Source organism: Ochotona princeps, chromosome 27, assembly GCF_030435755.1.
Source record: "Ochotona princeps isolate mOchPri1 chromosome 27, mOchPri1.hap1, whole genome shotgun sequence".
In the NCBI taxonomy this organism is placed as follows: Eukaryota; Metazoa; Chordata; class Mammalia; order Lagomorpha; family Ochotonidae; genus Ochotona; species Ochotona princeps.
The window spans coordinates 21,744,740-21,770,920 of record NC_080858.1 but is presented as its reverse complement, the minus strand read 5'-3'; the positions used below and the strand labels follow the sequence as shown (position 1 = coordinate 21,770,920).

Below are 26,181 nucleotides of genomic sequence, written 5' to 3'. Positions count from 1 at the left end.
ATGATGGAGGATTCCCCCAGGCCCCGGGAGGTCACCTGCATGGGGAATGTGTGGAACCTGCTGCCTGCTGTCTGCCTCTTCACCCCCGCTGTGAGCTCACTACAGAGGCCTGGACCAATGCTACGCTGTGCAGTCTCACGGACGCCTGGTGCGTGTACTTAGTTCAGGGTCTGGCACCTGCTACATGCCCATTACAGATTTATGGAAAAGCTGGGACGATGCCCACATTGTATAGACACTTCATGCTAGAACCAGCCTGGGATCCAGGCCTCTGGATTTCGGGTCCCAGCTCAGCTCGCTGTCTGCCCCGAGCTGACACAGCCCACCTGGGAACTGTGCCCTGCCTGACAACTACATTTCCCAGAGACTCCTTTTCCCTCCAGCCTCTGTGGAGGTTCAGCCAGTAGGAGGCAGTGCCTGGAGACAGGTGAGTGGCAGGAGGGAAGAAGCGCTCTGTTTTCCTGGCATCGCTTGTAGTTAGTCCTGTTTTCCCTTTCTGTCTTCTGTAATCTCTCCTACTGGGTGGCCTCCCTGGTGGCTTACTTCCTGCCAAGCAGTTCTGGAAGCTTATTTGTGTACAACGCTGCATTTCCCTGATACCTTTCCGGTCCTGGAGATGGTTGCTGGCTCTTGCTACGTTGCTTTCTGAGTGACTTCAGGGTCCCCCATTTCTTCTCAGTTCTTCCCTGACCCAAATACTAATGCCCTGTATTGGATTTCTGCCATCCAAAAGACTTGGAGTGATTCTTGTTTTCTGGCCCTACCATTACAGACAAGCTTGCCAATTGGAAGCCCATGGGGTGAGAAACCCATGGATTCTCTGCGAAGGGACATGGTTTTTTATTTTTTTCTTTCTGGGTCCTTTAAAAAAAAGATTTATTTATAGAGTGCCAGCAAGAGATGGAGAGATATCCCCCATTCGCTGGTTCACTCCTCAAATGTCCAGTGTGGGTGCAGGGTTTCAAGGACTTGAGTCCATGCTCTGCTGTTTTCCCAGACCATTAGCAGGGAGCTAGATCAGAAATGGAACAGCTGGGACTCAAACTCCATATGGGATGCCAGCACCTGGGAGGCTAAACCTACTACCCCGTCTGGGTTCCTTATCAGCTTCCAGGTTTGTGAATTTCCACTCTACAGCACCAACCCAGACTGAGTGCACCAGAGCCTCCTAGAAGTTAGGAGACCAGGGAGTTCACAGTGCCACCCTCAGAGGAGGCTGTGGAGAGCCCCTTCTTCGCAGAGATCACTGAAGAATCCAGAAAGGGAGTCTATGGGACGCATTCTTCCCACTACCTGCTCCTTTTCTCCTCCACACTGCTCCAAGCGAACCGGTGTCCTTGGAAAGGGTTTGGCAAACACTGAGAAAAGTACAACTGCAGAGGATGAGCCTTCAACAGAGTGTTTGCTTTTCGGTGGAGACAATGCTTTGCCAAGTTGTTCTCAACTGACTTTGGGGTGTGAACCAATGGATAGAAAATCTCCTTCTCTCTGCCTCTCAAATAAAAAGAAAGGAAAAAAATGGGCCTGGCGTGGTAGCCTAATGGCTAAGTCCTCGCCTTGCATGTGCTGGGATCCCAGATGGGCACTGATTCTAATCCCAGTGGCCCAACTACCCATCCAGCTCCCTGCCTGGGAAAGCAGTAGAGGACGGTCCAAAGTCTTGGGACCCTGCATCTGTGTGGGAGACCTAAAAGAAGCTCTGGGCTCCTGGCTTTGGATTGGCTCAACTTCAGCCATTGTGGTCACTTGGAGAGTGAATCAATGAATGGAAGATCTTCCTCTCTGTTTCCCCTCCTCTCTGTATATCTGACTTTCCAATAAAAATTATTAAAAATTAAAAAGACAAACCTTAGATTCTACTCAAGAGGCTAATTCTCTGTCTTGTGCAATGGGTCAACACACAGTGTTGTAGTTCTTTAGATCCTGAGTTCCCAAGGTGACTAAGCATGGCCCCTGACCTCAGACGACTCATAATAGGATCCACATACAGGGCGAGGCGCTGTGGTGAGTTGAGTAGGACTTGCTTCTGCAACCCCCATGCAGATGGTTAAACTCTGGTGTGTCAATGTTAACAGACCAAGGGCAGAGACTTGATCTGACTCTGGTGTCTTAGAGGGAGGTGTGGTGGGAGGTATGTGGGGCACTTGGAGGAGGTGGGGCATGCCCTGGGAGGGTGGTTCTCGCAAGGGGGTCCAATTCTTTGTCTGCTTCCTGACTCACCTGCCATGATCAGCTGCCACAGATGCAGGCTACGGGATCACTCCATCCTGAATTGTAAATTCCCAAAGTGGGAATAAACCTTTTTGCTTCCCAAGAAGTTCCTCTTGGATGTTTTCATTAAGGTAAGGAAAGGTGGACCAATACACATATGTGCATACAACACACATCACACACACACACACATACACACCCCTCTGGACTGTAGCAAACAGTCAGCCTCGGGAAGAACTGAGATGGGTTTAGTGCGGAAGAGAAGAGGCAGGTGAACCCTTCCAACTAAGAACCCTCATCCGTCTACAGACCCCCTGCAGCCTTGGGGCAGTCCAGGGCCACACCACAGGGGTAGGGGATGGCAGGCATTGGGAGGGGAAGAGTGTGCCTGGCTTAGAAGAAAAGGCTGGGTCCCTGGGAGTTCTGGAAAAGGGTCCTTCCAGGCCAAGGCTTACAGGGTCCCTAACCCCTTACAGAACAAGTGCCAGCTTTTCAGAACGGGTGCTTGGTGCAGTGGCCACGGTTGCTTGCTTAACACACCTGCTTTCCTTGGAACCCCTGAGCTTGACTCCTGGTTCTGCTTTGAATTCCAAGCTGTAGCTGATGGGCACCCTGGGAGGCATCAGGTGACGGCTCAAGTACTGGAGACCCCACATGGAGATGAGTTCCAGGCTCCTGGCCTTGGTCTGGCCCCGTCCTGGCTGTCACAGGCATCTGTGGAGTAAACCAGTGGATGGAAAATTGATCAATTGATCGATCTATCATTTATCATCTCTGTATGTATCTTATCTATTTCTGTCTTCCCCGTTTCTCTTCCAAACCCAGGGAAAACAAATCTAAACCATTAAAACATATCTGTGAGTCTTTAAAGGCATAGAAAACTATATAGACAACTTATGTTGCCTCCCCTTGGGTCAAGTGTAAGGGGAAAAAATGAAAAGGAAGTTTCTGTTGTTCTGTTTTACTTTGTATCACTGGAAACTTGTATGACAGCAAGTGTGTTATTTCTACACTGTCAAAGATAATATTTAAGATTGAGCTCTTGGGGCTGGCATGGAATATAGCAGGCCAATCCTCTGCCTGAAAGTGCTGGCATCCCATATAGGCACTGGTTTGTGTCCTGGCTGCTCCATTTCCCATCCAGCTCACTGCTTGTGGCCTGGGAAAGCAGTGGAAGATGGTCCAAAGCCTTGGGACCCTGCACCTGTTTGGGAGATCCAGAAGAAGCTCTGGGCTCCTGGCTTCAGCTGGGCTCAGCTCTTGCCATCTGTCTCTCCTTCTTTCTCTGTAAAAATCTGTTTTCCAAATAAAAATAAATAAATCTTAGAAAAGAAAGAGATGGAGCTGTACCCTCAGAATGGGTCTCGGGTTTCTGTTTTTCTCACAATGGCAGGCTGGCTCTGGCTCGTTCCAGATCTAGAATGTCATGGTCTCCAGGCACACACTGTTATCCTGGTCCCTGCTGGACAGGCCAGGGTCACCACACTCCCGGCCCTGCCCAGCCCTGCCCTGCCCAGCCCTGCCCAGCCCAGCCCTGCCCAGCCCTGCCCTGCCCAGCCCTGCCCAGCCCTGCCCAGCCCTGCCCAGCCCAGCCCTGCCCAGCCCTGCCCTGCCCAGCCCTGCCCAGCCCTGCCCAGCCCTGCCCTGCCCAGCCCTGCCCAGCCCTGCCCAGCCCAGGCCTTGCAGCACTTCTGCTAGGGCCTTTCAGGTGAGAACTAGATGCCATCTTGCCTTAAACTAGTGGTCAGATCTCAGGACCCAGCTAGGAGATCATAAAGGCAAGGAAGGACACTGGCATGGTGGCATAGTTGGTTAAGCCATCACCATGCTGGCACTGCCTTCATTGATAAGGTGTTGGTTCCAGCCCTGATTATTCTGTTTCTGATGCGGCTTGCTGATAATGTGCTTGGCAAGGCAGCCAAAGATGGCCCTGCCCTGCATGTGGGAGACCAGAAAGGAACTCGTGGCTTCTGACTTTGACCTGGCCCGACCCTGGTTGTTGTGGCCATTTGGGGAGTGAATCAGCAGATGGAAGATTCTCTGTTTCTCTCTGATGTTATTCTGCCTTTCATATAAATGTTTAAAAAGAGAAGAAAGGAGAGAGAAAGAGAAAGAAGGCAGCAAGAAAATGCAAGGAGGTGTTTCTCAGAACCTCAGAGGGGCTGGTACTGTGGCTCAACAGGCTAATCCTGCACCTCCAAGCACCAGCATTCCATGTGGGCTCCAGTTTGTGTCCTGGCTGTTCCACTTCCCATTCCAGCTCCCTGCTGTTGTGCACCTGGGATGAAGCAATGATGATCCAAGCACTCGGACCCCTGACACCTGTGCGGGAGACTTGGGGAGAGTTCTAGGCTCCTGATCCAGCCCAAACTCATGTGGGCATGCGAGACTTAGACCAGCAGATGAAAGATTTGGCTGATTCTCTGTCTCTCTACCTTTCAAATAAAAAGAACAAGTTAAAAAAAAAAAAAAAGACATAAGAAACCACAGGGAGGGCCAGCATTGTGGCTTAGAAGCTTAAACCTTTGCCCATGACACCAGCATTTCATATGGGAGCAGGCTCGAGACTTGGCTGCTCCATTTCCCATTCAGCACCCTGCTAATGTGCCTGGGAAAAGCAGTGGAAGATGAACCAAATGCTTGGGCCCCTGCACCCATGTGAGAGAGCTAGAGAGCTAGAGAGCTGGAAGGAGCTGCCAACTCCTGCCTTTAGCCTGGCCCAGCCCTGGTTGTTTGTTTTCTTTTTTTCCCTTCTTTTCTTTTCTTTTCTTTTCTTTTCTTTTCTTTTCTTTTCTTTTCTTTTCTTTCTTTCTTTCTTTCTTTCTTTCAAGATTTATTTTATTTTGATTGCAAAGGTAACTATACAGCTGGAGCTAAGTTGATCCAAAGTCAGGAGGCAGGAGCTTCTTCTGGGTCTCCCACACGGGTACAGGGTCCCAAGGCTTTGGGTCATTCTCAGCTGCTTTCCCAGGTCACAAGCAGGGAGCTGGATGGAAAGTGGAGCAGCTGGGACATGAAAGCCAGAGTTTCAGAGATGGCAGGTGGAGAGGGGTAGACAGAGATATCTTCCATGTGATGGTTTATTTCCCCAGATGGCCACAATGGCCAGGGCTAGACCAGGTCAAAGCCAAGAGTCACATGGGTGGCAGGAGTCCAAGTACTTCGGCGATCCCCTGCTGATTTTTCCCAAGCACATTAGTAGGAAGCTGAACAGGAAGTGGAGCAATTGAGACAGGAGCCTGTGCCCATATGGCGTGCCTGTGTCTCAGGCAGTGGCTTTACCCACTATGCCACATTGCTGGCCTCCCAATCATCTATTTTCCATAAATGGCCAGGCCTGTTGCTGGGAAAGAGGCAGGAGGGAGCAGCTGGTGGTTGCAGACCTGCCTTGTGGACTGCCTTGTGGGCCCCGCAGGCTGCACGTCTCCTGCTGTCACTGTGTGCAGAAAGCCTGGGCTGAACCATGTCTCCCGAGTCCTTGACACCCCTGCTCTTCAGGCTGCATTGAGGTTTGGGAAGAAAACACAGCCCTGACCAAGGAGCTTTCCTTCCTCCCAGGTCCTGGGCACAGCCCAGGGCTGCACTGAGCCTCCCCCTCCCCCCTCTCACCCCCAGGACCCCTCCCTCCCCACCTCTCCCTGGGCCCCTGCCCTGTGCCCACAGTGCCCTGCTTGGCCTCTGCGCGGCCTTTTGGAGCCCACATTCCTGCTACCCCGTGGGGGATGTTGCACATTCCTGGCCTGGCAGCCAAAGGCATTAAAAAAAGAACAGAATGTCCTAGAGCCTGGCCCCACCCCCAGGTTCACCTGAGCCCCTCCCTGCCCTGGACAAGGCTTGTGGGGGATGGGGGTGGTGAGGGAAGAGTGCGGCAGACTGACAGGGGTGGGGGGGTGCGTTTGGAGGGATTCTTGTGGGAAAAGAGGACCCTCCCCCCTTCACCTGGGGCTCCCTGCTCTTGCTCCTACCTGCCTAGGAGACGGCCCCTCCCTCCACGCCGCCCTCCTAGCACAACCTCCATCCACCCTCTGCTCTTCCCTCCCAACCGCCTCCACCTGCCTTGCCCTTTCTGCCTTCCCTAGCTTCCTGCTATCCACCATCAATTCCTACTCTCATCCTCTTTCCTAGTTCTGTCCTCCTGCTCAAAATTCCACTCCACCCTCAAGATGTCTCAAGACCCTCCCCGGCCCGCCCAGGCCAGCAGCTCTTCCTCAGTCTCCTCCCACCTTCCCTGCAGGGGTGGGGGGAAACCCCACTCTCCTCCCTAGCTCACCTCTTGCTGCTGGACTCTCAGCTCAGACTCCTCCTCTGTCTCTCCCCCGGCCCTGCTCACCTTTAATTGAGATGCTAATGAGGCTTCTGTGCTCCCATCCCGGCGGGCGGGCTCCCAGGCCTGGCCGCTGCACCTGTCAGGTGAGGGGGAGGAGAAGCCAGAAGCGCGGCTGCCAGATACAACTGGAAAGGAACCAGTCCCAGCACAGCCACACCTGGGAGCTGGGAGCAGCAGACAGCACAGACCTCAGAGAGCCCCGCAGGCCTGGGGTAGGGAGGGAGTCCAGGCCCAGCTGGTGGCCAGGGCCAGAGCCAGGAGAGGGCCGGATTGGTGGGAGGAGGAACGGCAGGACAGGCAGAGGAAGAGAGGCAGGATCAGGGAGGCCGGCACCTGGAGAAGAGACACAGAGAAGCCAGAAGGTGGACTGACAGAGAGAGCGAGAGACAGGAGGAGCAGGCAGGGATCCTGAAGGAAGAAGCCTGGGGCCCAGACTGGCTGAGCAGGGCTGAGACTGGTCAGGGAGGTGCTGGGACGGAACTGCGAGGTGGCCTTATCTGGGAGGCAGAGGCCACTCCAGGGAGTGCCGGCGGCAGTGGCTCTCAGCAGCAGGTCAGCTGCCTCCCAGAGAAGGGGTAGGAGGGAGACTGCGGAGTAAGCCAGGCTCTGGGTGGGATGTGGGTGTGGCAGGGGCAGCCTGACTCCAGGGTCATCAGGTGGTGATGCGGGAGGGCACCCAGACCCCAAACTTAACCTTGACCCTCCTTGCCCTCTCCAGCACACACCCACCTGGCTCCACCCCACCACCACCTGTCAAAGATCATGAAGGGGGACAAGCGTGAGGAGCAGGGTCCGGGCTCCGAGCCCGCGGTGCCACCACAGCCCACGGAGGAGGAGGAAGCTCTGATCGAGTTCCACCGCTCCTACCGGGAGCTCTTCCAGTTCTTCTGCAACAACACCACCATCCACGGCGCCATCCGCCTGGTGTGCTCCAAGCACAACCGCATGAAGACGGCCTTCTGGGCGGTGCTGTGGCTCTGCACCTTCGGCATGATGTACTGGCAGTTTGCCTTGCTCTTCGGCGAGTACTTCAGCTACCCCGTCAGCCTCAACATCAATGTCTACTCAGACAAGCTCGTCTTCCCTGCCGTCACCGTGTGCACCCTCAATCCCTACAGGTCAGTTGCCGCCTCCCCGGTGGCTAGAAGTATGGTGTGGTGGGCTCTGGGCTGGAATACAACTCCACAGCCCTTTGAGCAAGAGGTCACCCATCGGTGCCACCCAGCTCAATGGAGCCATCCCAGGGCCAGCTTTACCCAGTGTGTGCCAGTTGGAGCAGCAGGGCCTGCTGTCCCCAAGCAAGGGGGAAGTGGTGCTGAGGAGGTCATGACTTCCAAAGGGGCAGGGTCTGGCTCAGCCAGCTGTCCTTCTGGAGTGAGCTTGCAGTCAAGACCCTGATGGCTGGGCAAAGCGAAGGCCACATGGGCCATTCTTTGTGCAGAAGGCAAGTTAGTGCAGGAGACAGCACCATAGGGGTAGGACCCCAATGAAAGCCTTGAGGCCAGACATGGGGGGGAGGGGGTCCAGAGCTGGAAGGATACGAGCTGATTCCAAAAGACAGAGACTAAAATGGGGGAAAGCGACCCCTGCCCGGCTGGACTCTTCATCTGTCCCAGTACCTGGAGTTTAAGGGCTTGGGTGTGTCTTGAAGTTTTGGGTTTCATCAGTACTCTTTGCCAATCCTGATCTCAAAGCAGGAGGGGTTGGTAACCATGGAGAAGGGGGGGGCAGGGCTGTTTGTCTACTCCTTTTATTTGCAGTCACTTAGTCACAGCCCAGCCATGCCTAGGAAACACCTGGGTCAGGCCCTATATATCTAGGCATAGTGCAAAATGGATTTATGAATAATGCATACATCTTCGCCAAGGGCCAGGCACCTTGCTGCGCAGTGGAGTCGGAATAAAATCAGATGCTACAAACGGCAAAGCGCAGCTCATGGTGACAATCCAAGAAAGCCTTCATCTGCCTTTGGGGAATAGCATGCATGCCCTGGTGTGCTGAGTACTGAGTACTCACACTGGGTGTGCGTGCAATGGTGGATGATTAGAATGGGTCACATGGTGGGGGTGGAGGCCCCCTTGTATAATCCTCCATGGCCAAAGGTGTGTTGAGGATAATATGGGTTGGGACATCCTGTCCCTAAGGGAAGCAGCTTGGGGACCTTTTGGTGTTCAATCTCTGTGTAGCGGCCACTCCTACACCAGACACGACCCAGTCCTTCTCAGGTGCCTCCTCTGAGTCTCACACTCGCCTGGAGGCAGGTGCCATTCTTACCCTGGATTGACTTGGAAGGAAATAGAGTACCAGAAAGTGTCCCAGTGTCCCAGGGAGAGCTAGGGAAGAGTGCTTCATCCTGCATGCCTAGGCCCCGAAGCCTGCCTCTTCTTCACTCTCCACTTACCATTTAGGAGATGTAGCCCTCATGGTCCCTCCTTCCATGGTGGCAGAACTTGCCATCCAGGGCCGGCTCCAGCTGTGGTGGAGGCAGGGACAGCAGACAGGGTTGTAGGCGTTCAGTATGTGTGTGTGGGAACAAAGATGGCCAGAACACTCAGTTGAGCCCTGCGTGTTTCCTAAGAATCTACTGGGTACCAAGAGTGGAAACCAGGGTCCCTGTCCCCAGGGCCCTGTGGGAAGGACTGCCCATTCCCTCGACTTGGTGGGGGGGGAGAGGAGTCAGGGGTTCCTTCCCCCAGTGCAGAGAAAGGAGATTGCTCACCTGTGTGCTTGGCCTTGTCCTGGCTGCTTCCTCAACACATTGTCGTTTACTCCTGTCTTATCTAAGGAGCTGGGAATTTTTATTTCCATTTCGTAGATGATGAAATTGAGGTTTAACAAGGTGAAGTAAGTTGAATAAGATAACACTACTACTACTACTACTAATGACAATAATAATACAAACACATGCACATATGGGCCAGACACTTTTTGAAAGGCAAAGTTAGAGAGAGATTGAATCAGATATAAATCTTTCATCTACTGGCTCACTCCGCAAATGGTCCAGTCCCTTAGCTGGGCCTGGGCAAGGTTAAAGCTAGAACCAAAAACTTCATCCTGGTCTCCCATATGGGTACCGCAGCCCAAGTACTTGGACCATCTTCCACTGCTTCCCAGGCATGTTAGCAGGGAGCTGGATTGGAGGCAAGGTAGCTGGGACTTGAACTGATGCTCTGATGTAGGATGCTGATGTTGCATCTGAATGCAGGCCGTAGGCATTTTGAATAAATGAATCGAAATCTAAATTAAATGATTGTATTATTGAATTATTTAGTCCTCACCAGAGACCATGGAAGTAGCTAGCCCTGTGTCTCCCATGATACGGATAAGGAAACTGAGGCTCAGAAAGTTAAGGAACTTGCCCATGCGCAGACAGGTGGCAAGAGGTGAAACTGGGATTCCCATCCTTAACTAAGAGCCCATGCATCCCGGGTGAGCAGCTGAGTCACCAGGCTGGAGATTGGCTCCCATGACACTCAACACAGGGGCAGGCCAAGGCATCACAGGGTGGGGTTAGCTGGTGGGAGTGCAGGTAGGGAGCAGTGATCAGAGGAGGGGCAGCTGTCAGGAGAGTGGGAGAGGGTGTCTGGGGCTGCTGGCTCCTCCTCAAGGGGAGGGCTGCGTGGGGGACAGGCGGTGCAGGCTACTGGGTGCTGAGCTGAGTGGGCGTCTTGGAAATGGCACAGAGGGTGTGACCTAACCAGCTCCTGCAGCAGAGCAGGGAGGATGTGAGTCAGAAACAAGGAGGTACTGGATGTGGCCAAGGCCACCAAGACTGCATCTGCTGAAAGATGCCACCAGTAGAGGGGGAGGGAGAAGATGTATGCACGGGGCTAGTGCTGCTTGGTGACTTCCAGGGAAGGGAGAGACTTGGGGCCCTTTCAAATTAGCCACAGATGTGTTGAGGTTCCGATGGCAAAGGTTGGCCACTGCAATGTCTGTCTTTCTGGACAGCAAACGTTTTGTCACCCAGAGGAAAGGCAAGACATACCCACAATACCTGGAAAGCAAAGCCAGATGCATGAACGGGAGGAATAGTGGAGGAGGAGCTGGGATTGGGAGCCACGCAGGTGTCGCAAGCCATGGTTTCATCAGCACCACAATGTTGGTCCCACAAACCTGAGGCTACCCTTCTGTGCTAAGATTGCCAAGGCGAAGTGACAGGCTGTGCTCCTGTGTCTCCTGCGCTGCTTCTCCGAGAACAAGAGCAACAGTAAACACAACAGCAACACGGATGCAACCCACTTCCCAGTCCTTTTCACGCAGCAACTCAACTAGTTCCCCTAACAGCCTCATGGGGGCAGGACTCTGATTGTTCTCATCCAACAGATGATGAAACAGAGGCCCAGGGAAGAGAAATTAATTGAGGCTAAGGTACTAGTAAGTGGCGAGGGTGTGAATGAACCTAGAAAGTTGATTAGAAAACTTAGCCCCTAGGGCTGGTGCTGTGGTATAGCACGTAAAGCTGCAACCTGTGACGCCAGCATTGTATATGATTGCTGGTTCACGTCTTCACTGCTTCACTTCCAATTCAGCTCCCTGCTAATGCACCTGGGAAAGCAACAGAAGATGGCGCCTGGCATCCGTATGGGAGACCCATGTGAGGCTCTTGTCTCTTGGCTTCGGCCTGGCCCAGCCCTGCTATTATGGCCATTTGGGGAGTAAATCAGCAGATGGCAAATCTCTCTCTCTGTGTCTCTTTCTGTCAATCTGCCATTCAAATAAAAAAGTCTTACTAACATTCTCCTACCCTAATAACCGTATTAGAGTCCTGGATTCTGGTTGCTGGGTTCCTGCATTTGGTATTTGACTCTTTCAAGTGAGTTGTAATCCATACACAATAAACTGGACCCATAGAGTGCTTGTGGTGATTGTCCAGCTCTGTCTGGTACTAACCTGCGAATGGTCTTTGAATGTGGTTTGTAGGCAAGTTCCAAGGCTGCCAGGGTGGGAGGAGGCCACCGGGGGTCAGATGGAGAGAGGAGACACAGATGGGTCAGGAAAAGGAGCATCTGCCCCAACCCCCTAATGCTCCGTGCCTTGCCAGTCTATCCTGAACAGAGAGAAGGTCTGGCGGGGAGCTGTAGGTGCCAGGAAGGGAGATTTCACTGGCTGATCTCTGGCGCTTTGGAGCTGGGAGGCTGAGGGAGTGGAAAAGGCAGCCCAGCGGAGTCCTGGTGGTTGTGGATAACCCTGGGGAAGTCGCCAAGTTGCCGGGTGCTCACCTGCGGATTGCTAAGAGCAAGACCTGGCTGATGGCCTTGTGTAAGGATTCACCAATGCAGCCCTGACTGCCAGAATTGACATGAGCGAGGCCATGACCATGACCTGGTTAGGAGGATAAGGTGGGAGGGGCCAGACTCTCCTGTTGAAGGGCCATGGCCTGCATTCTTGATCCTTCTAACCCCTTGAGACAGCTCTGAAGTCATCAGTGTGTTTTAGTGGCCAAGGTGGTAACTCAGGGTTAGGCATTTGGCATACCATTTAAGCTGCAGGGTGGGATGCCTGCAACTCAGATCAGAGTACCCGGGTTTGGGCTCTCACTTTGCCTAGGATTCCAACTTCCTACTCATGCACACCCCAAGAGGCAGAACGGACGGCCCAAGTACTTGGGTCCTGGCCACCCATGTAGGAGAACCTAGAGTGGACACTTGGGAAGTGAACCAGTGGACAGGAGCTCCCTCTGCCTTTCAAAGAAACAAGAAACGACAATCAGCAAGACAAAGGCTCTGCTTCTTGTCCCAGGGTTTTCTACTGTTTCAGAGTCAGGGAGGGAGAGATGCATTTTTTTGAGATGGTGCCAAGAAAATCCTTTTTCTTGCTCTGAGTCAAAGGCAAAGGGCAAAAAAGAGAGAAGTAGACTTTGGAGAGCAGGGAGCTCCGGGTGGGACCTGGCCTCTTCTGGAGACCAGGTTGCAAGTGTTGGAGGGAGGTGGAGATCAGGGGCACCTCTGGAAGACTCAGGAGGAAACTGAGGCTGGTGAGTAGTGCCCAGGGAGAGCTTGGCACAGGGACAGCATGGGGCTGGATGGAGGAGAGTGACGTGGTTAGACAAGTGACAGACAGTTTGGAGTTGCTGCCATGGGGGAAGGCATGCAGGCAGCAAAGCAGGGGCCCGCAGGGACTTGAGCCAGCTCAGGGCGGCATGGAAAGGGAGGCCCAAATAGGGCTGGGGTGACCCCTGTCATGGAAAGAACAGCCGCCCCACAAGGGAGGACCTTCATTCTTCTTGTGTGGCTGTGAGAAAGATCTTCTATTCCCTGGGCTCCAGCCTCCTGTCCATCTCCCTTGGTGTGGCTGAATATTTTCCAGAGTGTTCCGTGAAAGGTGGATCTAATGTCAACGCCCATGTCACAGATGAGGAAGTGAGGCCGAGAAAGGCTGGGTCGTTTGTGCACATTCCACAGCTAGAAACGGGGCTGCTGGACCTCCTGGGACTCACAGCCAGCTGCTCTGGCTCCAGTACTCTGCCTTTCCAATAAATGGAAGTCTGTGATTCCTTTTAAAATTTTTTATTTGTTTATTTTTATTTTATTTGAAAGAGATCGAGGGAGGGAGAGTGAGAGAGAGAGATTGCCTGTGTGCTGGTTCACTCCCCAAATGTCCACAACATTCAGGGCACGGCCAGGCCGAAGTGGAGAACTCCAGCTGTACCTCCCTGGTCTTTCATGGGGAAGTCAGGGACAGCATCACCTGCTGTTAATAGTCGCTGTGATCAGAAGCAGAGCAGACAGGACTTGAACTAGGCATTCTGATAGGGTTACAGGGGTTCCAAGTGGTGCCTTAACCAGTGCACCTCTGTTGCTGTCCCTAGGACTCTCTGGGGCTTCAGAAAGTCACCTAAAATAGCAGAGGTAATGGCAGAGGGAGGGTGGTGTGGTGATGGTGATGATGGTCTGACCCATTTCCTGGCCATACAATCTTGAACAAGTCAGCAAGTCTCAGGTATCAGTGGCTAACAGTATATGGAGCTGCACCAAAGACTAAACAAAATGTACGTGCTTTGAAAAAAAAAAGATTTAATTGGAAGTCAGAGTGATGGAGAGACAGAGAAAGGAAAATCTTTCCTTCAATTGTTCACCCCCGAAATACTTTAAAACAACACTCCAATATGGGATCCCAATGTTGTGAGGGGTGGCATATCATGCTGTGCTACAACACCAGCCCCCCAAAATTTACATTCTGATACCACAGTGCTTGGCTCATATTTACTAGCTAGTATTGTTATTCTTTTAAAAAAATTTTTTTTCAATTTGAGAGATGGAGAGACAGAGATTGACAAAGCTCCCACCTGCTGGTTCACTCCCCAAATGCCTGCAGTGAAGATGGGATCCAAGACCACAAACCAGGACTCCCACACTGGTGGCCGGGACCCAATTTCCAATTTCCATTCTTTTAATTACCAATAACGAATCTCTCAGGATATCCAACCCACACTTTTCACGTGAGCCACGTCTTTTCCTATGAGGGGAGAAAGTGCTGTGAAGAGAGATGCGTGAAGCCCAGCCAGACAGACCTTATGAGGGAAGAGACAGAGCCAAACGAAGGAAAATAAGAGGGTCTGGTGCTTGGTGGAGCTGGACCACGAGACGATATGATGGACACATCAGGACCACGCAGGAGCTCTTATAAACAACCTTGAGGGCTGGTGCACAGCAGCGGTGTAGGTCATGGCTTGTGGCACCTGCAGCCCACACCATAGTGCCTGGGTTGGAAGCTCCACTTCTGATTCCAGCTTCCTGCTGATGCGCACACTGGAGGCAGCAGGTGATGGCTCAAGAACTTGGGTCCCTGCCCTCCATGTGAGAGATCCAGATAGTTTCCTGGCTTCCAGCTTTGGCCTGGCCTCAAATCTAGTTATTGGGATCATTTGGGGAGTGAACCAGCAGGTGGCAGATCTACTTCTGGTTCAGTTCCCTGCGAACACACACTGAGAAGGCAGCAGAAGATGACTCAAGTGCTTGGGTCCCTGCCACCATATGGTAGATTTGGAAGAAGCTCCTGTCTCCTGGCACCTACCTTGCCCAGCCCTGGTCATTGTGGCCTTTTGGGGAGTGAACCAGTGGATGGATGATCTTTATTTCTTTCTGCTTATATCTGTCTTTCAAATAAAGAAAGAAGTGTTTTTTTTATTTTAATATCAGTTAATGAAACATTTTTATCAAGATGGTGCTCAAAGCAGAGAAGGAAGCTCCTGTCCTTGGAATGCTTCAGCCAAAGTGTAGGGGTTGAAGTTCCAGAAGGCAGCACTGGAGGATGACTCAGCCACAGAGCAAGGACCCTCCGCCCCCCACATCATACCCACCCTGTGACACCCGAGACAGGGTGGCTCCAGAGTGCGCCCCCAGGAGAAGCACGCTGGACAGCTAGGCCATCATGGACTTGCTCTTAACCATAGAGTCTGCCAACGGAGAAGACAACACCACGCTGTGTTCACCGTGGCTATGACAGGCAAAAAACACCAGCTCCAATTGGCCGTGAGCAAACCTGCCACACTTGTGGCCAAGGTCAACACTGATGAGGGGAAGGCGGCGTAGGCTGGAGTGGCTCCTGACTAGGGTGCCTTGGGTGTTGCCAATAAAACGGGATTATCCACTCCCAGTCCAGCTGACTCGTTCTAAAGATATGTTTTGTTTTGTTGTTGTTAATGGCGAGGAAAAGAAAAGAAAAGGAAATCCAAGGACAGGTGCCAGGGGACACTAAGCAGTGCTTGGGGAAATGGAATGGAAAGAGAACACGGTTTCTCCAGCTTCTCCGTGAAGTTTTTAGAAGTTTGTTTGCAGGTGTTGATTTCTGGACTCTCCTTAGTGTCTGTCCTTGCCAAGAATTGCGCTGTTATGATTATTGTGTCTTTTATGGCAAGCATTGTCAGGTTCTTTAATAGGGTGTTGCTTTTGTGATTTCATTCTCCAACGTTTGGTTGCCACTAGGCAGACACACAAATGATTTCTCTGTGTTGGTGTGTGTTCTGCAGTGATGTGCATCCGTATCGGGTAGACTGTGGGCCCCCGCAAGGCATTGTGGCCCTAGGCATTCACCATACAGATGCTCATGGGGTGAGAGTTCCAGTTTTGGGCGTAATGGGTTGGCATTGTCTGCTGTGTCTGAAGCTGAAAAGCGCAGCCTAACCACCTTGATTTCCAAGCTGCCAGGTGGCAGATATGGACCAAAGGTCACCGTGGACTGTGGAGGGCGCGATGACCTGCGCACCCAGCCAGATAGATCCTGGGAGTGTCATGGGGCCTCTGCACCTGCTCTCGCCTCACCTCGGTCAGGGGCAAAAACAAGTTCCTGGTAGCCCCTGCCAGGTCTGAGCGAGTGGGCGGAGGTGCCCGCCGCCTCCCTCTCTCTCAATAATAACAGGCGCAATAAATGCCGTCACCGTCCGGGCTCACTGTCGCTTCCACTTCCCCCGCGGGACACACCTGTCTACACCTCCACCCCCGTGAGGGGCCTCTAGGAGGTGGATCAGCCAACCCCCCTGCCCAGGCTTCTCCAAGGATCCTACCAGCTACAACTGGGGAAACTGAGACCTTGGGAGGGGAGCAGAAGGTGGGATTTGCGCCAGACTATCCCCTGGCCGACGCTTTGCCGTGACCCCTTGCAGGTATCCCCAAATTACAGAGCAGCTGCAGGAGCTGGACCATATCACGGAGCACACGCTCTATGACCTGTTCAAGTACAACTCCAGCACCCCAACCGCCCAGCCCCGAACCCGGCGCGACCTCCGGCAGAGGCTGCCGCACCCCTTGGTGTGGGTCCCGCCCCCGCGCCACGAGGCCCGCCGGGTGCGCAGCGTCTCCTCCAGCGTGCGGGACAACAGCCCCCAAGTGGACAGAAAGGACTGGATGATCGGCTTCCAGCTGGTAAACCCCGCCCCCGTACCGCGACACAACACCCCCTTCCGCATCCACCCGCCTCCGCAGTCTGGCCGGGACCTCGTGGGCTAGAGGGAGGAAAAATGAACAGTTAAAGTAACAGCTCCCAGTGCAGCGGCCTGTAGGGAGCTGCTCAGCGGGGGGCCTCCAAGGACGCCCGCGGAGATCTGCTGGTGGAAAATGGTGCATCTTTGTGGGTTGCAGCCTGCAGGGACCTCTCCGCATGCTCCAGCAGGGAGATGCGGGGTACAGGACAAGAGAGGCTTTTAAAAACAAAACAAAAAACAACAAAAAAACCACAAAACAAAGCCTTGAAAACTGGGGAGTAAGAGGAAATGGAAGAGGAGGGAGGGACAGAGAAACGGAGGTCTGAGAGAGAGGGCTACACCCCAGGAAGCTGCAGTCCTTGATCTGTCAGTCTTTCTACTTGGGAAATGGGTAGATTCCTTGGTTGTTCACCCAAGAAGCACAGCCCACTGTGTATGGCTGCCCAGGTCCTTGGCCCTCTGTGATCTTAATGCCTTGTCTCTTGGGGGCTCCTGCTTCTGGGGCCACCTGTTCCAACTCTCCTCTGGTGTCCCTCCCCCTGCCCCCTGCTCCCTTCCCCATGCCTCTAACATTGGCCCGTGTCTCTGTGTGCAGTGCAACCAGAACCAATCGGACTGCTTCTATCAGCGTTACTCATCTGGTGTGGACGCGGTGCGGGAGTGGTACCGTTTCCACTACATCAACATTTTGTCCAGACTGTCGGACACCTCTCTGTCTGATGAGGCACTGGGCAACTTCATCTTCACCTGCCGCTTCAACCAGGCCTCCTGCGGCCACAGGTGAGTCCTGAGTCCCACCTGGGCAGGCAGGGATCTCCCTCTCTGGGAGCGCCAGCCTGGAAAACACTTGTTGACTGAGTACATAAATGAGTTCCAGCCCCAGGTGCACGCACCTCCTGGGGAGCAGCCTGCACAGCTCTGCCCTGCATAGCAGGCTCTGGGTCGGGCAGCCTCATAGGAGTCCTGGGGCCATCCGGGTGGGGTGGCCTTGAGAAATCATAGGCTGAAAGCAGGGTTCTGGGTTTTTCCAAGTGCCCTCTCTCTCTCTTTTCCTGGCATCAGGGCTCAGCTAAGCTCACAGATCACCCTGCCCTATACCTGCCTTCTCCCGAAGGGCCGGCCTGTCAGGCTGCTTGGGGTGCTTGGATTTAGGGGCTAACCCCGGACTCCCACTCCAGCTCTGTCACCTGCCTAGGTGACTCTGAGCATTTGCGCGCTGCTCTCCCGGGGCTGCTTCCTTGTGAAATGGAAGACAGCAGCGCATAGAACTGATGGTTGCTGTATTTATCCAACAAGTCTTGTCGAGGGTCTGGGCTAGGCATCTGTGACACAGCAAAGAAAAATAAAATGGGCCATCCTAGCTCTTGGGGCACCTTAAGTGGCCAGTGTGATGCGCATGACACCTGCCTCTGGAGTGACCCCTGTGTTTGAGGTTACAAATGGAGGCAGGGCAGCACAGTAGATAAAGCTGCCACCTGCAGCCCTGGCATCCCATGTGGCTTCTGGTCTCAGCTGTGGGATCCGGTCTAAGCTGTTGCACTTCCGATTCAGCTCACTGTTAATGCACCTGGGAGAGCAGCAGAGGATGGCTCAAATGCTTGGGCCCCTGCACACAGATGGGAGACCTGGAGGAAGCTCCTGGCTTTGAACTGACCCTTCTGTGGTTACTGTAACCATCTGGGGACTGAACCAACAGATGGTCCAATTAAAACAAATGTTTAAAAAAATTGGGGCGGGGAGGGAATCTTCCATAAGCCAGATGGGTCCCTTTACTCACACAGGTCAAGTGGCTTCCCCTGGGGCACCTGGGGATTCTGTCCACCCACCCGCTCTTCAGGACTTCTTTCCCTAAGGGCCCTTGTCCTCCGGGCTGGAAGCTACAGGCTGTCCTAAGGCTGGAAGCAGCCTCCCCCGCCTTCCTCTGCTCCTGCCTGGCCTTGGGGGCCCTCCTTCTCCTCCCCTCTGCAAGGAGCCCTCCCCTCCCTTGTCGCTACAAAGTACCAGCAGTGCCAGGTGTCTCCTGCCTCTGTCCCTCCCTCCTCCCCTCTCTGCTTCCCATTCCCTGCACTGCCCATGACTTGGTGTGTGTTTGAGAACGACGTTACCAGCTGGGCAGTGAGACAGACACAGCCCCTGAGCCTGAGTCAGATCTTGCCTGCCACCTGCCGCCTGCCACCTGCCACCTGCCGCCTCTTGCGCTGATTAGCAGCCCCCCCACCTCTGCCTGTGGTTTTCATCCTGTTCCTCTCCCTTGGCTTGGCCTCCACTATCCTGCCTGACCGTGAATTGGAGTATACCTTTGGACCATGGCAGAATACGCTACGACACTCGCTCCTTGTCCCTTCACCCAACTTCATCATTCCAGCTAGTCCTTAAAAATCCTGGGGTAGCCCCCAGGGTTTTTAAAATCAGCTGGAAGTTGGACTTGGCAGCGTGGCCTAGTGGCTAAGGTCCTCGCCTTGGTCCCATATGGCTGCTGTTTCTAATCCCGGCAGCTCCACTTCCTCTCTATCTCTCCTCCTCTCAGTATATCTGACTTTGTAATAAAAATAAAATAAATCTTTAAAAAAAAATCAGCTGGCACAAATCCCTTTCCTTGCCTTTATCTGAAGCCCTCACTCTCTCCTTTGGTGATGTTTCTATTGACATATTCGCATACCATAAGTTCTTTCTTTCAGTATATTCAGAATTGCACAGTCATTGCCACCACCCAACTGTAGAACAAGTTCCCACCCCAAAGAGAAGCCCTGGACAATTGGATAGTTCCTCTCCTCTCTCCCCTCCTGCCCGCCCTTATCCGTGCCATCTCCTGCCCTCCTCTCACCTCACTCTTGTCTGTACCGTCCTCTCACCCACCTGGTTTTCTCATCCATACTGCAGTGTGAGCCAGAACTTCATTTCTTCTTCTCTTTAATGTTCCTTTATTTGTTTTTGTCTACTTGAAAGGCAGACAAGGGGAGTTGAGGGAGGAGAGAGAGAGAGATCTTCTGTCTGGTTTATTTCCCAAATGCACACAACAGCCAGTGCAGGGTCAGACTGAAGCCAGGAGCCCAGAACTCTGTCTGGGTCTCCCACGTGTTGTCAGGGACCCAGGCACTTGCTGCTGCCTCCCACGGTATGCATGGGCAGGAGGCTGGATGGGAAACAGAGTAGCCAGGACTTAGACCTTTGCTCTGATGTCAGATGGGGGTGTTAGTGGTTGATTTAAGCTACTGCCTAACAACGCTCCCCCTCTGGAACCTCATGGGGTTTATGACTGAATAATAACATTATACTGTAGGAGTGAATTCGTGGAAAAGTGGAATGAAATAATCAGCTTTGGACAGACATTCAGCCCAGTGATGCCGACGCCTGCTGGCGTCCCACAGTGAAATTTAGCCTGGGTCCTCCATCCAGCTCTGGCTCCAAGCTCCACCTTCTTGCAGCTCCTGTAGGGCAGCGCGGGCAAACCCCAGCCTCCTGGGGATTCCCTTCCTGGCACAGCCAGAAGCACAAGCTTAGAAGGAGCGCCTTGCCCAAGGCAGTGCAAGGAGGCCCCTCACTGCTCACTCCCTTGCTTTCTCCCCTTCTCACTTCTCTGCCTTCCTCCTCTGCCTTTTGTGGACCTGAAAGCCTCAGGTACCTCTTGCCCTGCACCTGTTGCCAGCCCGGGATGCAGGTCTGGTAGGATAGAGACACCCTGTGTCGCCAGGGGGCTCTTCCCACCGCCTCCCTGCCACAGCCTCCCTGCTTAGCAGCCTGTGATGTGCCGTCAGATCCCACGGCTACTGATGCAATGCTTGCTTCTGCGGTGGCTTTCTCTTTCTCCTTTCCCACATCCGTCTTGCCTCAGCCTTGGCCCTGCCAGCCTGAGCTGCGAGGCCTCTTTCCTGTGCTGGGCTCTGAGCTTCCTCTCCTCAGCCCCCTACTGACTGCTGCTCTCCTCTCTCTCTCTTTCCTCTCACCTCGCTCCCCACCCCCATGACCATGTATCTATGTCTTTTGCTCCCCCCTGGGCAACTCTCCACTGTCTTGGGTCTCCCTTGTGCCAGGAATCTGGGGTGGGGGCTGCGTGGGGGAGGCCAATCCCGGGATGACTGAGGAGAGTTGGGGGGAAGGGACCCTGCTTTAGAGCAGCTTACGGTGCATGTGGGAGCACAATTTAGATCCATGAGCAGTCAGGGGGCACGGCACAGCCACATGAGAGAGGTTGCGGGCAGCCTGGGTGTCAAGGCCTATAGGGTCGGACAGCCTGGTGGGCGGAGCCCAGGCTAGCAGGTGCATGACCTGGTTGGAACCCCAGGCTCATTGCCACCATTGATGTGGCCTTGAGTTGGCTGTTTTACCTCTGGGAGCCTTAGCTTCCTCTTCCCACAAAGTTGTTGTTCTGTGTGACTGGGGAGGTTGGGGGTGGGGAGTGTGCCAGGTACCTAGTTGAAAGTGTCAGCCCCTCTCCCCTCACCTCTAAGTTTCCCCTCCAACCCCATCATCTCTCTCCTGCTCAGGAATTACTCTCACTTCCACCACCCAATGTATGGCAACTGCTACACTTTCAATGACAAGAACAATTCCGGCCTCTGGATGTCTTCTATGCCTGGGGTCAACAATGGTGAGTACCTGTTATCCCCATGACACCTGGACCCCTCTCTCTCCTGTGGGCACCACCCAGTCTATGACTGGTGTGGGTCTCCAGAGTGCAATTCCAGCATTGCCAAGTCCATGGGCAGGTCTATCTGGCCTCACTCCCCTTGGAGCCCAGGCAAGGTGGGTCTTCTCCAAGCCCCCTCCCCTTCATCAGCTCTGCTCCCTGGGTCTCGCACAGGTCTGTCGCTCACACTGCGCACGGAGCAGAACGATTTTATTCCCTTGCTGTCTACGGTGACTGGAGCCAGGGTCATGGTGCATGGGCAGGATGAGCCGGCCTTTATGGACGACGGCGGCTTTAACTTGAGGCCTGGAGTGGAGACCTCCATCAGCATGAAGAAGGCAAGGCTGGGGGGTTGGTGCGGGGCAGGATTGGGGCAGATTCAAGTAGGGGCTGCTGGAAGAACTGCAGACTGGGGAGAGGCAGGGAGAGGAATGGAGGCGACTTGGCAGCCAGAAGATGGTGAAGGGAGATGGTGGGGTCTTGATCATGGGGTTGTCCTTTGGGACGGCCTTGGGAGGTAAGGCCCTGGTGGGGAGTGGATGTTGTTGGGTGGACAGTGTGAGAAAGGGCTCAGGTCACACTTAGCCTCCCAGCGGCTGCTCTGGCCTCCTATCTTTGAAGTGAACCCAGAGATACGAGGCGAGGAGGAGGGGCAGGCAGGGTTCGAGGCTTACCTGGGGACCAGAAAGGAAGGACCGCTTACTCTGGCCTCAGACCCCTGAGTCTGTGTGGGTTCCTAGGAATCCCTGGACAGGCTTGGAGGCGACTATGGCGACTGCACCGAGAATGGCAGTGACGTCCCTGTCAAGAACCTCTATCATTCCAAGTACACACAGCAGGTGAGGCCCAACTCGTTTCCATGGTAACCATCTCCCAGGCCTGCCCTGGTCTGCCCACAGTCGGGCGGGTGGTGGTGTTTGTGTGTCGGAGTGAGGGAGGGTGAGGTCCAGCAGAGTGGGAAGAAGGACGGTTGTGTAGGGAGGGCTGCGCCTGGGCCAGAGCCCCTCCTCACCCGTCACTCTCCACCTGCCAGGTGTGCATTCACTCCTGCTTCCAGGAGAACATGGTCAAGGAATGTGGCTGCGCTTACATCTTCTACCCGCAGCCCCAAGGCGTTGAGTACTGCGACTATAGGAAGCACAGCTCCTGGGGTGAGCGGCCAGGGAGCCCTGCTGTATGCTGCTGGCCCTGGGCGGGTGTTGTCTCCCTCCCTCCCCCTTCTCCCTACCCTTGGTCTTTCCGTGTTTGTCAAGGAGTTGCCCTATTTATAAATAGCCTGCAGCAGAAGGAAGGAAGGGGCCCGAGGTGGCCGATTCTTGCCCGGCCAGCTGCAGAGTGCCCAGCTCCCCCTCATTTCTGGGGTGCTTGGTAGGGTGGACCCTGGGTGCTGCAAGAACCTGTTAGAAGTTCTGGGTGTCAGACTCATCCCTTCACGTGTGCGGGTTTTAGACTGGCCCTAACACATGTGCTCACTAGTTCCACTCTGTCACTTATTGGAAACAATTTTTAACTAATTATTTTTTAATCTATTTGATAGGCAGAGAGAGACAGGTTGGAGCTGCTAACTCAATCTGGGTTTCCAAATTAGGTTGACAAGGACCCAACCCCTGGAGCCCTCACGGGGTCTTAGCTCACTCCCTTGCCATTTGGAGCGTATAGGAAGTGAAACTAGTGGATGGGTGATAGATCTCTCTTTCTCTGTCTCTCTGTTTTGTTTTCTTTTAAACCCGGAAGAGAAAAATCCCTTTCCTTTCCACTCTTGTTGAACTAACGCAGAGGGGCAGCTATGTGCTGGGAGTGTGGAGGCAGGAAATCTTGGCGAGGAAATGGAAGTAAGGGTTTGCATTCCTGGGGTTCGGGCCCCTCTTTGGCCTGGCAAATCTTTGATCCACTGGTTCACTCCCCAAGTGGCCACAATGGCCAGAGCTGAGCTGATTGAAACCAGGAGCCAGGAGCTTCTTCCAGGTCTCCCACGTAGCTGCAGGGCCCTATGGCTTTGGGTTGTCCTCTACTGCTTTCCCAGGCCACAGGCAGGCAGCTAGATGGGAATTAGAGAAGCTGCAACTTGACTGGTGCCCATATAGGACATGGACCTTGCTATGGAGGCTTTACCCACTATTGCATCACGCTGGCCTTCTCTTTCCTTTGAATGGCCCAATACTAACTTGTGTGGGTGCACTACCTTTGCTTGGCTTCCACACGTAGCAGTTGGTGGATGCTTGGGCTCTTGTGGTGTTTTGATTTTTGTGAACCAAAATGATTTGTGTGGTTTTGGGGGGTGCATCCCCCGAAGTGGACTGAGCGGCATTTTGTGGTCATACTTTGTTTAACCTGGGTGGGAGGCTCCCAGATCCGTTTTCCATAGCATTTTATATTCCTGGCAGCAGTAAATGAGGGTTCATTTCTCTGCTGCCCGACCAGTACTGCTCGCTCTCTTTTCATAGGCCAGCCGAGTGTAATGCAGTAGGTACCTTGTTGTGGTTGAATCTCTCACACAACAGCTGTTCCCATTTTCCTTTCTGACATGTCTGTGCAGAACTTTCTATGGGTGGATCCTGTTTTGCTTTGTTTTCTTCCTTTGCTGACCCAGCTTGATTCTTGCAAATGTTCTACTGACGAAGGGGTGCCATTACCCCCTCTGCTGTGTGATGCTCTGGTGCAGTGGGTGCCCGGGGACCTCGGCAGCATTCCTGGTGTGGGGTGGGAGAAGCTGAGGTTCCTGTCTGTGCCCACAGGCTACTGTTACTACAAGCTCCAGGATGCCTTCTCCTCAGACCGCCTGGGCTGCTTCACCAAGTGCAGGAAGCCGTGCAGGTCCGTGGCCCCACCCCAGCACTCGGGTTGGGAAGCTGCTGGCTGGGCAGGTTGCATTGAGCCCCTTTCTGTCTGCCCCCGCAGTGTGACCAACTACCAACTCTCTGCGGGTTATTCACGCTGGCCATCAGTGGCTTCCCAGGTAACGTGTTGGGGACATGCTGTGCACGTGCATACTGGCAAACACAGAGGGGGAGGCTTTGACAATCCCTCTTCTTCCTCAGGACTGGATTTTCCAGATGCTGTCCCTGCAGAACAACTACACCATCAGCAACAAGAGGTGGGACCTGCTCTGGTCTCTGTGCCAGCAGAGGTGTCCTTGGGAGGTGGTTGGGAGACAGAGGTTGAGAGGGAGTCAGAGGAGGAGCTGGGAAGAGAATTCTTTGTCATTTCTTTCTGTCATCCCCCTCTCTCCAAAGGAACGGGGTTGCCAAACTCAATATCTTCTTCAAGGAGTTGAACTACAAAGCCAATTCTGAGTCTCCCTCTGTCACGGTAGGGAGCCCAGAATGCTGGCAATGCGGGCGAGGGGGAGGACTGGCCCAGAAAAGGAGGGTGCTTATGGAAAGGGGTTGGGATCCAAGCTGGGTGTGGGGAAGAGGAGGAAAGAACGGGTGTAGAGCTGAGGGGTGTCCTTAGGTCTGTGGGGGTCGGGGAGGCAGGGGTACAATGGGCAACAGAGGGCTGGGAAATGTACCCTAATTCCTGCTGCTCCCAAGGCTACTGTGACCTTGTTGGAAGTTTTGTCTGGGTGATGCCAGCTTGGAGCTTGTGTACTCATTAAGGGACAAGTGCAGAGGCACGGATCTGGGAGTAGGAGAGCCAGAGAGTGTGGGTGAGGAACCACCCTCTTCGGGGTGGTCACTGTGGCCCTCTCCCCTACAGATGGTCACTCTCTTGTCCAACCTGGGAAGCCAGTGGAGCCTGTGGTTCGGTTCTTCTGTCCTGTCTGTGGTGGAGATGGCTGAACTCATCTTTGATCTCTCCGTCATCACATTCCTCATGCTGCTTCGGAGGTTCCGCAGCCGCTACTGGGCTCCAGGCCGGGGAGCCCGGGGGGCACAAGAGGTGGCTTCCACGCCAGCCTCCTCCCTCCCCTCTCGCTTCTGCCCCCACCCCACGTCCCCGACCCTGCCCCCAGTAGCCTTGACTGCCCCTCCCCCTGCCTATGCCACTCTTGACCCAGGCCTGTCTCTGTCTGGCTCTGTAGGGGCCAGCGCCCCCACCTGTGCCCTGAAGCAGCCCTGAGAGAGGACAGTGTCACCTCCCTCCCCTATCCCCCGAGGCAGCTGCTGCCCCTGGGGTCTTGATGGAAATGGGGCTTCCCCTCAGAGCTGCCCACTGCCCTTAGTGGGTGTGCATGGGGGCCCTGGATGCTGTCCAGAGGAGCGGTGGGGAGTGAGGCTGCCCGGAATTGGTCTTGGCTTCTGCTCAGTGCTCCTCAGAGCACTCTGGCATCCCAAGCTGAGCTGGGTTTGGAATGTGGACAAGGAATTTTTCTAGGAAACGGCCAACAGCCAAACACAAACAAAGGCACACGAAGGCATGTACTGGTCTTGTACCCAGTGGTGACTGCTGGCCAGAGCTGGCCCCGGAGCGGCCTGGCAGGACGCGGGATGTCTGCTCCTCTTCTTGAACTTGAGTGGGAAACCCCACCCAAAAGCCCCCTTGAATTTGTTCTTGGGCAAGTCCCCTTCCCTGGCTCGCTAGGGTGAGGGCTGGAAGTAGGGCGGTATAGTGAAGGCTGAGCCACTCCCATTCGGTGCCAGGACTGTTTCAGCCACGTGCCTCATGTCCTTGCTGAGCTGTTCGCATCCCAGTGCCTCCGTCTGCCCTCTGGGTGCCTGTAAGTCCGCTCAAGCCGAGTTGCCTGGGGAACTCCTATATGTCCCTCAGAACCCTGCTCGGACGCTGGGACTTCCGGGGAAGCTTGTACCCCAGTGTTGACCACTGCCTGCCCTCGGACTGTCATCGCCTCTGTCTGTTTTGGGTGTCTTTACTGTATTATTCTTCCTTGTTCACTTGTGAGGGCTTCCCTGGTTAAATTGCAGACTTCTTGTGGCCAGAAATTGAATCTTGCCCGTGAGCCTGTGCCTTAGGTCCAGCCCAGTGTCCTGTTTGCAGCCAATAGGCAGGTACACAATAAACACGTGTGAGTGTGCTACAGAGATCTCCCGAGAACTTCATGGGGGGTTGTGACTTCCTGAGTCACCACGTCACTGCTCAAGCTGCCTGGAGATCTTGGGCTTGGGACGGTGGGGGACAGATTGTTCTTGGCCT

General features: G+C 54.1%; 1 protein-coding gene and 1 long non-coding RNA gene across 4 annotated transcripts in view; one reads left to right on the top strand and one right to left on the bottom strand.

Moving 5' to 3' along the window:
- The window catches only part of LOC131478092 (uncharacterized), a 49,063-nt gene that overhangs the window by 16,334 nt on the left and 6,548 nt on the right, over positions 1-26,181 (bottom strand). The gene's annotated exons all lie outside the window — the stretch shown is intronic.
- On the top strand, positions 6,503-26,122 carry SCNN1A (sodium channel epithelial 1 subunit alpha). Of its 3 annotated transcripts, none has more exons than XM_058655678.1 (13): positions 6,503-6,621; positions 7,257-7,656; positions 16,143-16,401; positions 17,056-17,240; positions 20,945-21,048; positions 21,262-21,425; positions 21,828-21,926; positions 22,121-22,238; positions 23,823-23,901; positions 23,986-24,043; positions 24,126-24,181; positions 24,321-24,396; positions 24,787-26,122. In XM_058655678.1, exons 2-13 carry the CDS (start codon positions 7,301-7,303, stop codon positions 25,147-25,149), a joined length of 1,917 nt encoding a protein of 638 aa, XP_058511661.1. In that variant the 5' UTR covers positions 6,503-6,621; positions 7,257-7,300; the 3' UTR covers positions 25,150-26,122. The 3 variants fall into 3 exon arrangements, with proteins under 3 accessions (XP_058511661.1, XP_058511662.1, XP_004596510.2); XM_058655679.1 differs by lacking the exon at positions 6,503-6,621 and adding an exon at positions 6,658-7,113; XM_004596453.2 differs by lacking the exon at positions 6,503-6,621 and adding an exon at positions 6,658-7,090 and having other exon boundaries at positions 24,787-26,121.

What these genes read in the sequence shown, in the direction of transcription:
- SCNN1A (XM_058655678.1), top strand. Translation starts at nt 7,301, where the DNA reads ATGAAGGGGGACAAGCGTGAGGAGCAGGGTCCGGGCTCCGAGCCCGCG. An exon ending in CAGGCCTCCTGCGGCCACAG is followed by an intron (nt 17,241 to 20,944) that starts GTGAGTCCTGAG and finishes TCTCCTGCTCAG; the next exon opens with GAATTACTCTCACTTCCACC. An exon ending in TACACCATCAGCAACAAGAG is followed by an intron (nt 24,182 to 24,320) that starts GTGGGACCTGCT and finishes CTCTCTCCAAAG; the next exon opens with GAACGGGGTTGCCAAACTCA.